We start from the raw sequence: 13,354 nt of genomic DNA, 5'->3' as shown, positions 1-13,354 counted from the left end.
GTAACGTTGGTACAACTGAACCTAAGGAACCAAAAGCAAGGACCAATCGTATTCAAGAATTTAACAACAGTTGCAAAGCTGCTTTTTCTACTGAACGTAGCTAATAGTAATCGATAACAGGCGCCATGAATCGACGCCTCTCCTGCCTTACCGATTAGGCAAACGACAGGTGTGACGTCACGCGTCGACCGTCCCGCGATGCGTATCGGGAAACACGGGAGATCTGCCATCTTGAATGGCATGGCTCGTCTACACAGTGCGTGATGAAGGAGAAATGCGAGCTTTAGTGCGGACGTTTCGCTGGTATTACGCTACGTTGAGATCCGCGTGAAACTTAACGACGACCGTGACGCGAGGAGGCTCTCTCCCTGCCCCACGCGATGGAGGCGGTGAAGGCGTTTAATGGGGAGGTAAGTAACACCCCGAGGTCCCTCCGCTTGTACGCGCACGTCTTAGAGGTCACCGTCGTAGGGGCAGCTCTCCCTCTCTACGCTGCTCGCATTCAACTTTGCTCTTTCTGCCTCGTATCTCATTCTGAATCTCGTGAGAAAATCGCAAGAACCTTTGCGATAAAAGAAAAAAAATGATGCGTTGTCCCCCCCGAATCTTCCCCTTGGCTATAGTCAGTGTTGCTCCCGTTCGATTTTGACGAAAGGGTATCCTCGCTGGAGACGCAACTCCGTTGAGACTCTTCGGAAAATCACGATCACGATGAAGGTTGAATGGTTCCTGATCGCTGGGACTTGGTGCGACTTGTTTATGAAGGCCACTTGCCGATTTCGATTGAATCAGTGATCGCGGTTTTGTTGAGCGAATAGCTAGTTGTATTTCTGAATTATGGGATGATAAAGCAAGCAAGCACGTGTGATATTGTGATCTGTACGTAATTAATCTTTCCAGACAACACGCATCGTCCAGAAGATCTCTTCTTGTCTTAGATATCTTGTAGATATATATGCTCTAAAAGTTGTTTTTCTGTCTTGTCTTGTCTTGTTTTTACAACGTCTTTGGACATGCATGTTGTCTGGGTTTCGCGATGCTAAAAATTACTTCGAGATCTCGGTTAGAAATAAAATTAACAAGTCACATTTGAATTATTTACAATCTTGACCAGCAGTTGACCAGTTGATTGTGTATCTTGAAATAAGGTGAAAATTACAAAAGTGAACAAATTCATTAGATATTGATCAATTAAATTATGAATATTTTGGTAAATTTACATACTTTTGTAATTTTCACCTCATTTCGAGATACACAATTGCTTCTCGTGGATGTAATGATTCACTAGCTGCATTCGGAAAGAGACACTACTAACGCTGCTTGTGTCATTCTATCCTTGTTTTATGTAATAATAATTAACAAAGATAGAATGACACAAATAACGCTAATAATGTCTCTCCGAACGCATCCACTGTGTTACACCATGTCCTCTGTGTCTCTTATTGGAAGCCCTCTTTGGTCGATATTTGTAGTTGATTCTTGTATTTAAGACTGTCTTAAGTACAATCTTAAGATATCATGAACTAATAGAGCCATATTAGCATTACTTAAAATATTACTTGAGGTCTTGAAATAAAAATTATGATTGCCAGCCTTATGATATACTTATACTATTGAGGGTCAATCGTTGTAAAAATATGAAGAGCAAAAATATGAAGAGTACAATTTTTTATGTATGTACACACACACACACACACACACACACACACACACACACACACACAAAAGCAACAAATTTTTATCATTTCACATTTCGTTTTACATTTCCACTCTAGGAACAAAATTACATGATTAATTGTATTTAAAATGCTGCAGCTTTTGGCAGCATATGAATAGAGATATGTTGATATTTACCTTTTATTGAAATATACATTAATTCATATTCACACTTTTATCAATAAATACATGCATATAATTTATATTACATATACTATAAAACTTTAGAAATAAATACACATAAAAGATAAATTACATAAATGATACATTTTAATTCTTACTAATGGGACTCCGTTTATCCGAACATATTAAGGCCCGATTTTACAATATATGGTTACCTAAAGATTAAAGGAAACTAAGAAATTCATTGAATGAATTTCATTGATAAATGTTGGTAACCTTTAATCTTTAGGTAACCATATATTGTGAAAACAGGCCTAAGAAATAATACATTGTAGGGGACAATAGTTTTGTGAATTATTCATATATTAGAATTTCATGGACTTTTTATCAATACTTATCAGTTCTGACAATAGGAGTTAATCTCGACATGCTCCTTCTTTTATTTAGTTTTGTGAAGGTTATGCAAGCAGTGTTACAATTCAAATAACAGATGCTCAGATATAGATTTGATTTTTTTTTTTTTTTTTTTTTTAATAAACTGAATTAATGTATATTTTTGGAACTTAAAATGATATTTGATATTTGACAAAAACAAGGAGAAAAGTTCTAGTGCAGGAATAAAAAAAAGTAGGTCTTATAAGTTCGGATATTTGAAACTAAGCACAAACTTATTGTATATAAATGTGTGCAGATGAAGAAATTCTACTATATATTGCTTCTTTAGAAGATATAATTAATCAAGATTTAATTTTGCAGCTCTCTGCTCTTTACGATGTCAAACCCCCAATCTCGAAAGCCAAAATGAATTCGCTTACACGGGGAGCCATCAAAGCAATAAAATTCTACAAGCACGTTGTACAAAGCGTAGAAAAATTTATTCAAAAAGTAAATATCTATTCAAATTTTCTCTTGGCCATATACATGTACGTGTATTTTATAATTTATTTTATTTTGTTTTAGTGCAAGCCGGAGTACAAAGTACCAGGATTGTATGTAATAGATTCAATTGTTCGACAGTCCCGACATCAGTTTGGGATGGAGAAAGATGTGTTCGCTCCACGATTTGCAAAAAATATGCAGACTACCTTTCTTAATCTTTTAAAGTGCCCACAAGAAGACAAGAGCAAAGTTATACGTGTATTAAATCTTTGGCAAAAGAATGCAGTTTTTCCACCAGAAGTTATTCAACCACTTTTTGATTTGGCAGATCCGAATCATCCTATACATAAAGAACAGCCAGTAAATAGCAATGGTAAATATAAAAAATACAATTAAAAATGTATGTGAAATTAATAAATAATATAAATATAGGCATTATGTCTAATTCAGACTGGATGCAGTTAAGCAACGGAGCAGCAACCAATCAGTGAGATATTTACAGTGGCGTAAAAAATTCGCTTCACTGGTTGGTTGCTGCTCCGCTGTTTAACACTTGCTGCGTTCAATCGGCACTAGGTATAAAACTTAGAATACAATATGCGTATATATATATATATATATATATATATATTATGTGTGTGTGTGTGTGTGTGTGTGTGTGTGTGCGTGTGCGCGCGCGCGCGCGTGCGTGTGTACATGAAAAATAACATTTTAATACTGATAGGTACATTAAATGCATCATCTGGAAGTAATCTGAGTAATGTAAGTGCAGTCACAAAAACTCCGCCATCTACAATTAAAAACGCTGCGAAGGATCCCAAACTATTTCCATCTGGAAAAACAATTGATCCAGTATGGCTTGCACAAACAAAAATGGAAGCAGCAGTCAACGCAAACAAACTTTTGGTAATATTGTCACATATGTTTATACATTGTGCACATATGTCTTAAAATTTTATTCAATTTTGTTGTTTTCCATATAGAATCAGTCCAACTCCGGTCAGGTGGATTCCTCTTTTTTCGATCAATTGCAACATTTACAGCAATTACTTATGAAAAAGGATGTTACAAATGAACCAAAGAGTTCTGTCAAGTTTGATAAAAAGTTGTTAGAGTTTGATTACGGAGAAGAAGAAGATGACGATATCGTTGTTACTAATTCTCCAAGCACAGCTGCCTCAGCCAATACACAACACAATACAGTTTCAGCAAACAGCAGTTTAGAAAGTCTTGGATTATTGCTTGCAAATCCAGAGGTACTCGTCGAATACCAAAAGTTAATAGCAATACTAAGGTACAATATACTCACTCTATATATCGTTCTGTTCCATTTAAAGGTTATGAGGCAATTACAAACTTTACAACAAACCATGCAAAGCAATGCAACCTCTTCACTCGAAATGGAAGAAAAGATGCGCAAGCTGCAACAAATGAAACAACAAGAAGAAGAATTTGATAAGCATTTAGCACAAACTGTTCCTGTAAGTTGATCAGATCATTTTTTAATTTTTTTTTATGGCATGATTCTTGTAAATTTTTTTTTCTCTTTCAGAATCTTCCATTTGCAGCTGAATGCGATTTAAAACCTTCTGATATTTTGAAACCAAGCACACAAAATTATGCATCAAATATGAACAGCAATGTGATGCAGGATATGAGTCAGCCACCACCTGGTTATCCACCAGCTATGTCGTATTCTTCCCAGTCTTTATCGAACATTCGACAAATAAATCAGTCTACGCATCAAAATCAAAAGAGTCCATTACTTGATGAACGTCAAGAAACGCAAGATTATTCTGGGTAAATATATCATAATTTAACAATACCATAATTAACTAATTTAACTCTCTTATATAATGGTCGCTTTTTTATAGAAACAGTGTCAGACGTGATAGCAGCAGTGTAGAAATTGTAAACTGCGAAAATGCGAGTTCTCAAAGTAGATCGCCAGACCGATATCGACATCACAGTCGATCCCGATCTCCACGACTCAGAGATAGAGATAGAGATCGAGATAGAGATAGAAAATCTCGATCTAGAAGCAGATCGAGACGAAGAAGGTAATTAAGTTTACTTGACATTAAATCGAATTAATTACTGACAAATATGTTAAATATAGAAAAATAAAGATCGTCAAATGATTAACTTACATTTTTGTGTTATTAATTTTATATTAGGCACATATTTTATATATACGTTTCCTTTTTCTTAGATCTCGTTCAAGAGTTCGAAAACGTGATGATAGCCGAGAAAAGATGACAGAAGAAGAGCGGGAAAAGGATAGGGAACGACGCAAACGCGGTTTGCCGTCAATAATTAGAGACAAATTAAGTGGTATGTATTTTAAAGATAAAGAGGATTTTCCTCATTTTATTTTATGAATCAGAATAGTAGGAAAAATTAAACACACGTTTTTACAGTTTGCAGTACAACACTTTGGGTAGGACATTTGTCAAAACTCGTTCATCAAGAAGAATTATCTGATACATTTGGAGAGCTTGGTGATATTGTTAGCATTGATTTAATCTCGCCAAGAGGTTGTGCATTTATATGTATGAATAGAAGACAGGACGCATATCGAGCACTAACAAAATTAAAAAATCAAAAGATGCAAGGCAAAGCTATTACGGTAATTAATTATTTATAATATAACTGAAAAAATTTGAAATGCTTTAGTATATGCAATATATTTCTATTTTAATTATATAGTTGGCATGGGCACCTGGTAAAGGAGTAAAAGGCAAGGAGTGGAAAGATTACTGGGAAGTAGAGCTAGGCGTCAGTTATATTCCCTGGAATAAATTAACCAACATTACCGATCAAGAATTGGAGTTACTAGAAGAAGGAGGGATGATAGACGAAGACACACTACCTCCTCATTTGAAAGGTAAATTTCTTCAATTTATACATACACATAGAGAATACATTGATATATTGCATGTGAAAAGTGAGTAATTGGAAGAGTAGTTTAATTAATTATATATCAGTCTTATTGTTCCTGAAACATGGATTACAATTACATCTCATAAGTCTTTCATTCATAATCTTCAATTCCTTCACGAATCAATGTTTTATAAACCGAAGCAAATGCGGCATGAAAGTCAGACAGAAAAGAGATTGCTACTTACGAATCGATTGCCCTTGCATAAGAAGATACATAATAAGCTCTAGTTTCATAAATTGAAGATCTTGCATTTATGAAATTTAGTTACCTTTCGCTTACCATTTATTACAATTGTTATGCAATTTGTTTCTTTTAATTGGATGGCATTAGAAAAGAGTTTTTTAAAAGGCAAGTTTCAATTTAGTTACATAAATTAAAGTGATATGTAACTTGAACCAACTTGCGAGATTAAAATCAGAGTAATATCTTTAAACTGAGATCCGACTGTGAATCAGTCTTGTTGAAATAGAACTCTGAATAGTTTTATATTGATCAAAAATATTAATTCTATTATTGAAATAATTGACGATATGCTGTAAAAAGTATATTCGTATCATACATATTATTATATGTCATAATTAGTTATCAATTCTAAAATATATAGATTTATTCTTTGTAACTGAACTAAACACCTTTACTTAAAATCAAATAGATATATATATATATTTGAAGTTTGATGAAAGGGAGATAGAAAATGCAATTAGTGTAGTCACAAAGAACAAGCCTTATATTTTTTTTGTACCACAGGGAAATTGAAACACACTGGCACAAGTGCAGATGTTTTGCAACAACAGTTACATCTACAACAGCAAGCAATAGTTGCTACTGGAGCAATAGGTGCTCCTATTCCCACTTTGACAGATGGTATCGTTAATGTCATACAGCCGCCGACTAGTTCACAGCAACAACAGCAGCAGCCGCCGCAGCAACAGCAATTAGTCGACACTAGTCAACCGCCACCAATCAGACCACCAACATCGGCTGCGCTACTGCCTCCACCGAATACTCAATTGCAAATGATGCCGCCAGCATTTACAATGCCACCTGGAGTGCCACGTAAGATTATAACGTTTATTAATTCTTAAATTCAATTCGTTTTTCTGATGAATATTTAGATGATATAATATTATACGATTTTGCAAGTGCGACATATCAATGTAGTATATATAATATTCAATATAGTTATTCTCAGTATTATACAATAATTTTAATTATAATTTGAATCATATATTATATTCTTATTTTTTTCTGTATACAAGTCATAATATTAAAGATTATGCGTTTTGCGGATTTCCTCCGTGTCCATTTCCATTCTTGGAATGCCAATTTCGTGAATCTTGCAGTCCATCAGGAGAAACGTTGGCATTCCAAGAATGGATCTGGAGGAAACCCGCGAAACGCATAATCTTCATATAGAAAGCACCCGTGGAAGCCTCAAGAATATTATCAAGCCATAATATTTTTTCTTTTCTTTTCTTTTCTTTTTTTTTCTTTTTTCTTTTTTTTCTTTTCTTTTTCTTTTTTTTTAAGTTGTACGTGATTCATAAGGAAAAATATTTTTTTTACATCACAGCAGATGTCTATAATGATACGATTTGATGGGGCTTCTAGTAAAGTATCTTACAGTTCTTAGATATTACAAATCTGATACAGGAATGATTAGCCACATGGGCCTACAAATGCCGCATGGACTAATGCCGAATGTTCCAATCGGAGTACCACCACCTAACATGCAGAGTCTGCTGGGACCACCCGGCATGATGCAAACCATGTTGACACCACCAGTAAACCCGCCATTTGGAGCAGGTGTTGGCGTAAGTTTATTGACACAAATTCCACTGCCCGCACCTGCAGCGCCTTCGGATAAGCCAAATTCCACTGGTATGTACAATTCTTTAATAAATATAATTAATAAAATAATATCTTGAGATATTTGTAATAGCTACCTAATTTTCTATAACTACAAAGTATTTGTCATATTGCGGTGTATTAGTAATAAAAAACTAAATTTTTATTTGTCTTTTTATGAAAGGATCCCATATTAATTATATGAAAAATTATTAAAATGATTTAGTTTTCACATATCTAGCTTATAATGCCGTGAACAACAAATATTGACACAAGGCTGAATAATGGATAGTTTTTGAACTATGGTATATTAAAGATGCTTTGTGGGTAAAAATTTTACGTCTTTGATACATTATAATACAAAAACCATTATTAACCCGTGTGTCTAATATTTTTTTGTTCTCTATATTACAAACTACATTATATATCAGTATTAATATGGTAGAGATTTATATATATATTTATATCGTTATATATATTTTAAATTTAGTCTCATATTCTTGTACTTTTTCTGATCTATTACTTTAAGAATGAAATGATGGGATATTTTCCTGTCTTGCTGACAATGACATTTAAACGAAAATAACTTGTATACATAGAAACAGAATAAAAATAATTAAAATTATCAGCGCTAATATAGTATGTGAATTCTCAGATCTAATTTTAATTGAATCCGCAATAATACTTAATATGCTTATCGCCCAATAAAGTTGGCTAATTAGAGCCAAACAGGATACGAGATCCTGAACATTACAGGTATGCCGCACAATGTTCCACCGATTGGAGTACCACCGCCTACGACAGAGACGAATATGCCGAACTTGCCGATGTTACGACAACCGTACGGAGTTGGTCCGGCGCCACCAATGCAGATGCAACTACCTCAACAACAGCATCACTCGGATGATATGGACGTAGAGATGGAGGACGCGATGCCGCAAAGTTTGAACAGCAATTTGCCCAAGGACAAGCCGAATCTCAGTGATCAGTTGATCGCGGCGATGAACATAAGCAGCAATGTAAACGACTGTCGTATGGAGAACGATCAATCTCGCGAGTACAAGGAACGAGAACGTGATCGAGAAAACAGGGAAAGGAGAGACCGGAGTGATCGAGATCGCGGAGATCGCATGGATATCAACGAATGCAGAATAGATCGTGGTAGGGATAGAGGAAGAGGACGAGATCGCGGTCGAGATAATAGACGGAGAGATAATCGTGACAGAGAGAGGGATGATAGACGCGACAGAGACAACCGTGAGACCCGGGAAAGTCGGGAGAGCAGCAGCAGACACTCGGAAGGACCGAGTGGACCAAATCAAAACATTCAAGAAGGCGAGGGCATGAAGAAGGAAAACAAACCCAGTCTAGCCGAACGACTACGGCAGTTGGCGGACGGTACGTTACCGTTGGATGACCGGATGGACAGGAACATGCGTGGCAATCGAGCTGAGCGTAACAACGAACGGAACGACAGGAACTTCGAAGAAAGTCCCGGAGGTAGTGTACGACGGCCACCCGGTGACATGCCGATCTCATTGATGGACCTACCTAAGTTCCCTGGAGTAATGCCTCCAGATCGAGCCGACTTTCCGCGAGGACCAGATTTCCGGAGCGGACCGCCAGACACACGCGAGTTTCCGCAACGCGGCCTGCCCGACCGGCCTGATCGACAGAATTTCCCACCGCGCAGTGGACCGAGAGCTTCACAGATGGACGACTTCCACGATCCTAGAATGCAGCCTGGCATGTTCCCGGAGGAACACTATGAGAATAGGTTAGGTCACAATGGACCTCGGCCTGACGATTTTCCGCCGGGTAGGCTAGGCCCGGCTAGAGACGAGTTCGAACGACCAGAACGTGGTCCTCGCAGACCGCCCGTGGACGAGTACGAACGTGAGCGTTTTGAATACGAGATGAGACGTGATGGATTTGATCCGCGAATGCAGGACGGGTTCGATCATAGGGGTCACAATGAGCGCTCCGATTTTGATCTCCGCAGAAGGGAATTTTTTGGTGGACCGATGGAGCCAGTATTTGGAATGCCGCCTTTAATGGGGCCAAAAGGACCGAGAGGGCCGGTTGGTCCTGATGGATTTGGACCACGCGGAGCTAGAGGACCCGGTAAGACATGAATTTTCTATTCTTTTTTGTAATTGTGTTTGGTAGTTTATGTTAGAAATTAGTTATTGTATAAGATATTAGCATTTAATATAAGGCCATGTTTCTTGTTGCAAATTGAAATAATTCTTATTAATTACTATCAATCGATCAATCGATTTGCTCCATAATTCTGAGTGAATCTTGATCTGTTCTAAAGATTCTTTATGAACAATAGCTGTTTTACGTGATGTATAGTTGCTAGCCATGTGCATATACCCCAACGTGGTCTAGGGAGACGTTTCATGCAGATTAGGAATTTAAAATCCATACGTATGATGGCGGATAAAACCCGAGACGCGCCAATTATGAAACCGCCATTTCCATTTGGAGTCCCCCTGCGACATCCCAAAAAATTCTTTTAAAAAGTATTAAAATTTTGATATCTCTATTTCGATAGCAGATAGTCAATATTAGGTTTTAATATTATATATTAAATATTTAATATATTTAATGTTAGATTGGCAATCAGTCACCTAGACTTTTACAAATTAGTAAAAAATTACAAATAGATAATTTATTAAAGAAATAATATAACTCGTAATAATTAAATGTTTTAAATTTGATTTTAATTAAGAAAAAAAGGAAGAGAAAAGAAATGAATAATAAGTAAATATTGTTCCAGAAGCTCTATATTTTTTATTGTATAAAATACTCAATATTGGTTCCTGTGCTCACATACGCATGTATTGCATGACACAGCAGCACACAGTTATAAACTTTTGATAAACTTATATCGCATTTTTATACATAATAATTATACCTGTGACTATACGTATGAATTTCTTAATGTTAATTTGCTCATTTAATTTCTTTACTCCGCGATTTACATGTTAAAAAATATGTAATATGATAGCAAACGAAGTGACCTGTTTTATTTACAGCAAATGTAATTATGTTGCTTCGTGCGTGTCACTTTGCTGTGTCTTTTGTAGGTCCTCTCATGTTCCATCTACGTGGCATGGGTCCGAGAGGTATGAGGCCCGGGATGAGGCCGCCGTTCGCACCTCGAGGTCCACCATTCGATCCCAGAGAATCGGACTCTTTCTTCCGACCGCCGTTCGATGAAATGCGCGGTCGTCCAGGACCGCACATCCGACCACCGTTTGGCCCGATGGGTCCGCCGGCAATGCATGGACCAGATGGACCATGGAGAAATCAGGAAGGCGGTGGACCCGCATCATGGTCTGGACAGGAACCCGATGGGCACGGACAACGCGAGAATCATCTTCCACGAGACAAGCAAAAATTAGCAAAGCATCAAGATTATAAAAACATGTCTGAGCGGGAGAACCGTAACCGAAATCGAAAATCTAGATGGGGCAATATTAGCCCACAAATGACAGATGACGTGGACGAGATGCCGTCGGAAGAAGCTGAAAATAAAATGGGGATATCGGATGGCAGCAAATTAGAGACGAAGGATAACTTTGATGCTTCAGCCTTGGCTATCACTCAACAGAACCTTCTGATGCAAAAGAATCAAGATGAGTCGGTAATCCACGAGCAGAATATAATGCATGGTGACAGAGAAAACGAATTTGCAAGTGTATCGAACGATAACAATGTTGATGAGATGAGTTATAAAAATGATGAGACCAACACCTTCGAAATTGGTGTGGATCATTTCTCCAGCAACGATGTAGCGCAGGGTGAAGAGGAACAGTGTGAATATGAAGCACCCATTCCAGCTGAAGATTCAGCGCAGCAAAATGTGGTACAATCGATCGAACAAATAGAGCACGTCAGTGAGAATTATAGTGAGCAATCAGTGGAACAGCAAGCGGATTTGTTATAAACAGAAAGGAAAGAAAGACAGAAAAAGATCGATATTTGGAAAATTACCAAAGTGAAGTATAGAGAATCTTCAGGCAGATTCGTGTAAAATATCGTTTAAATCGATACAATGTACATAGAGTCGTGCTAGTGAGAAAGAGCGAAAGAAAGCGAGCGAGAGAGAGAGAGAGAGAGAGAGAGAGAGAGAGAGAGAGAGAGAGTGAGCGAGCGAGCGAGAAAAAGAGAGGGAAAGAAAAAAAGTGAAAAAAATTCGATTTTACAGACTCAGAATTATCACGCTCTGGAGTGGTGGGGGAGCCATTGGGTCCAGTGAGTTGTTTTGAGTATCTTTCAATCGTCAGAATATTCAATTGTTAACTCTCGTGTAAGTCTTAATCAAGATTTCTTCCCAACTGAAATCTGCTTAGATAATTGCTGTGATAGAGTGAACACAGGACCTGTTTATTCGTGTAGAGGTATATACAGAGATTCAATTCTTAATTGAAATTCTTTTATCATAATCTTTACTACTTTTTTCCTCTTCTTTTACGTTGAATGATAGTTGCAATTATATATATATACATAACAAAGAATTTTATATATATATATATATATATATATATATGTATATGTATATATGTATGTATACATATAAACGTATATATAGACACATTCGAAAGAATTCCATCATTGCCATCTATACGAAATCAATCTCCAGTCAATTTGTTTGTAGTTTTATTACGAACTTTCCTGTAGTTCATTTCGAATCATCTATCGGGTATTGTACAGCGATAGTATCATACCTCATGTCCCTTTGAGGATTAATTTATTGAATTGTACATACTTTTATATTTTCGTAGCAGAACAAATGAATGAATATAATGTGCTGATTGTCATTGCTCAATCAAAGAAAGAAAAAGAATAAATATTTTATATATAACGTCTTTGATAACAAAAGAAACATGGCCTTGTTATTCCGATACGCGCGTAGCTCCTTATTACGACAAAATGAAAATGACAAACTAAGAAGTCTGCACGTGTATAATATACGAATTATATTTCTAGGCATCTACAGAGACATGTACATAACACAGTTTAGAATATATATTTGTTTCTCTTTTTCTTCCTGATTTTTTTTATCGGTTCTGTGCTTATTTTTCTTGAATTTTTTATATAAGCGAATAATTGAAATGACCTGTTCTACGCTAATTCACGGCACAGATTCATTTCATTCTGCATGAGAATTTAAATTAATCTGTTTGAGTATAAGAGAATAGTTACAAAGGTACGACGTGTCCCACGCGTACACGCGCTTCCATTTAACTTACACACATCACACACACGTACAGACAACGTGGTTCCTGTGTTCACATACGCATGTATTGCACGACGCAGCGATGGAAGACACGTGCTTGCGCTCAAACTGAGTGACAAGTGCAAGGTATTGTTATTCCCAATTACTTTCACATACCGTTAGTCAAGAAATGTGACTAAGATGATATTAAGAGAGCCATTGCTTGGCCGCCACCACTCCAGGATGAAACTCGTCGATACATATATTACCCATTTAATTATGTATCTTTAACGATTAGAATAATTACTTACGGCTAAGAGATGGTATTGAGAGAGAACGACTTCCAAAGTTGAATTGTCCGATCATGTCCAATTGTTGGACTCATCAACTGAACCGAACTCTTTGATTTTGAAACGTTACTATTAGACGTTCACTTCGCGCCTTTAATAATAAATAAAAACTGGATTGTTAAGAAATAATGGTAGACTTTTTAACGAGTCGTTAAAATAGGATATGATAGCATTATTTCAACGCGTATAATAACAATGTTTGATATTTTCACGTTAGAAAATGCATGTATGCCTATTTCGTTGCTTTGAGCTTACTTTACTATA

At 36.6% G+C, this 13,354-nt stretch overlaps 1 protein-coding gene across 2 annotated transcripts; it reads left to right on the top strand.

Moving 5' to 3' along the window:
- The first annotated feature begins 202 nt into the window (after positions 1 to 202).
- Isha (Insulator su(Hw) mRNA adaptor) lies at positions 203 to 12,407 on the top strand. 2 transcript variants are annotated; one of them, XM_011062755.2, is made up of 15 exons: positions 203 to 410; positions 2,596 to 2,724; positions 2,800 to 3,091; positions 3,443 to 3,624; positions 3,702 to 3,974; positions 4,056 to 4,199; positions 4,271 to 4,518; positions 4,593 to 4,778; positions 4,931 to 5,052; positions 5,139 to 5,347; positions 5,428 to 5,605; positions 6,410 to 6,718; positions 7,316 to 7,543; positions 8,267 to 9,634; positions 10,606 to 12,407. In XM_011062755.2, the coding sequence occupies exons 1-15, from the start codon at positions 381 to 383 to the stop codon at positions 11,466 to 11,468; spliced, it is 4,761 nt and encodes a 1,586-aa protein (XP_011061057.1). In that variant the 5' UTR covers positions 203 to 380; the 3' UTR covers positions 11,469 to 12,407. The 2 variants fall into 2 exon arrangements, with proteins under 2 accessions (XP_011061057.1, XP_011061056.1); XM_011062754.2 differs by having other exon boundaries at positions 8,243 to 9,634.
- Positions 12,408 to 13,354: the final 947 nt, after the last annotated feature.

Source organism: Acromyrmex echinatior, chromosome 7 (assembly GCF_024713525.1).
Source record: "Acromyrmex echinatior isolate Ae372 chromosome 7, ASM2471352v2, whole genome shotgun sequence".
In the NCBI taxonomy this organism is placed as follows: domain Eukaryota; kingdom Metazoa; phylum Arthropoda; class Insecta; order Hymenoptera; family Formicidae; genus Acromyrmex; species Acromyrmex echinatior.
This window is presented reverse-complemented; position numbering and strand designations above follow the sequence as displayed.

What these genes read in the sequence shown, in the direction of transcription:
- Isha (XM_011062754.2), top strand. Translation starts at nt 381, where the DNA reads ATGGAGGCGGTGAAGGCGTTTAATGGGGAG. An exon ending in TGAAGGCGTTTAATGGGGAG is followed by an intron (nt 411 to 2,595) that starts GTAAGTAACACC and finishes TTAATTTTGCAG; the next exon opens with CTCTCTGCTCTTTACGATGT. An exon ending in ACAGCCAGTAAATAGCAATG is followed by an intron (nt 3,092 to 3,442) that starts GTAAATATAAAA and finishes TAATACTGATAG; the next exon opens with GTACATTAAATGCATCATCT.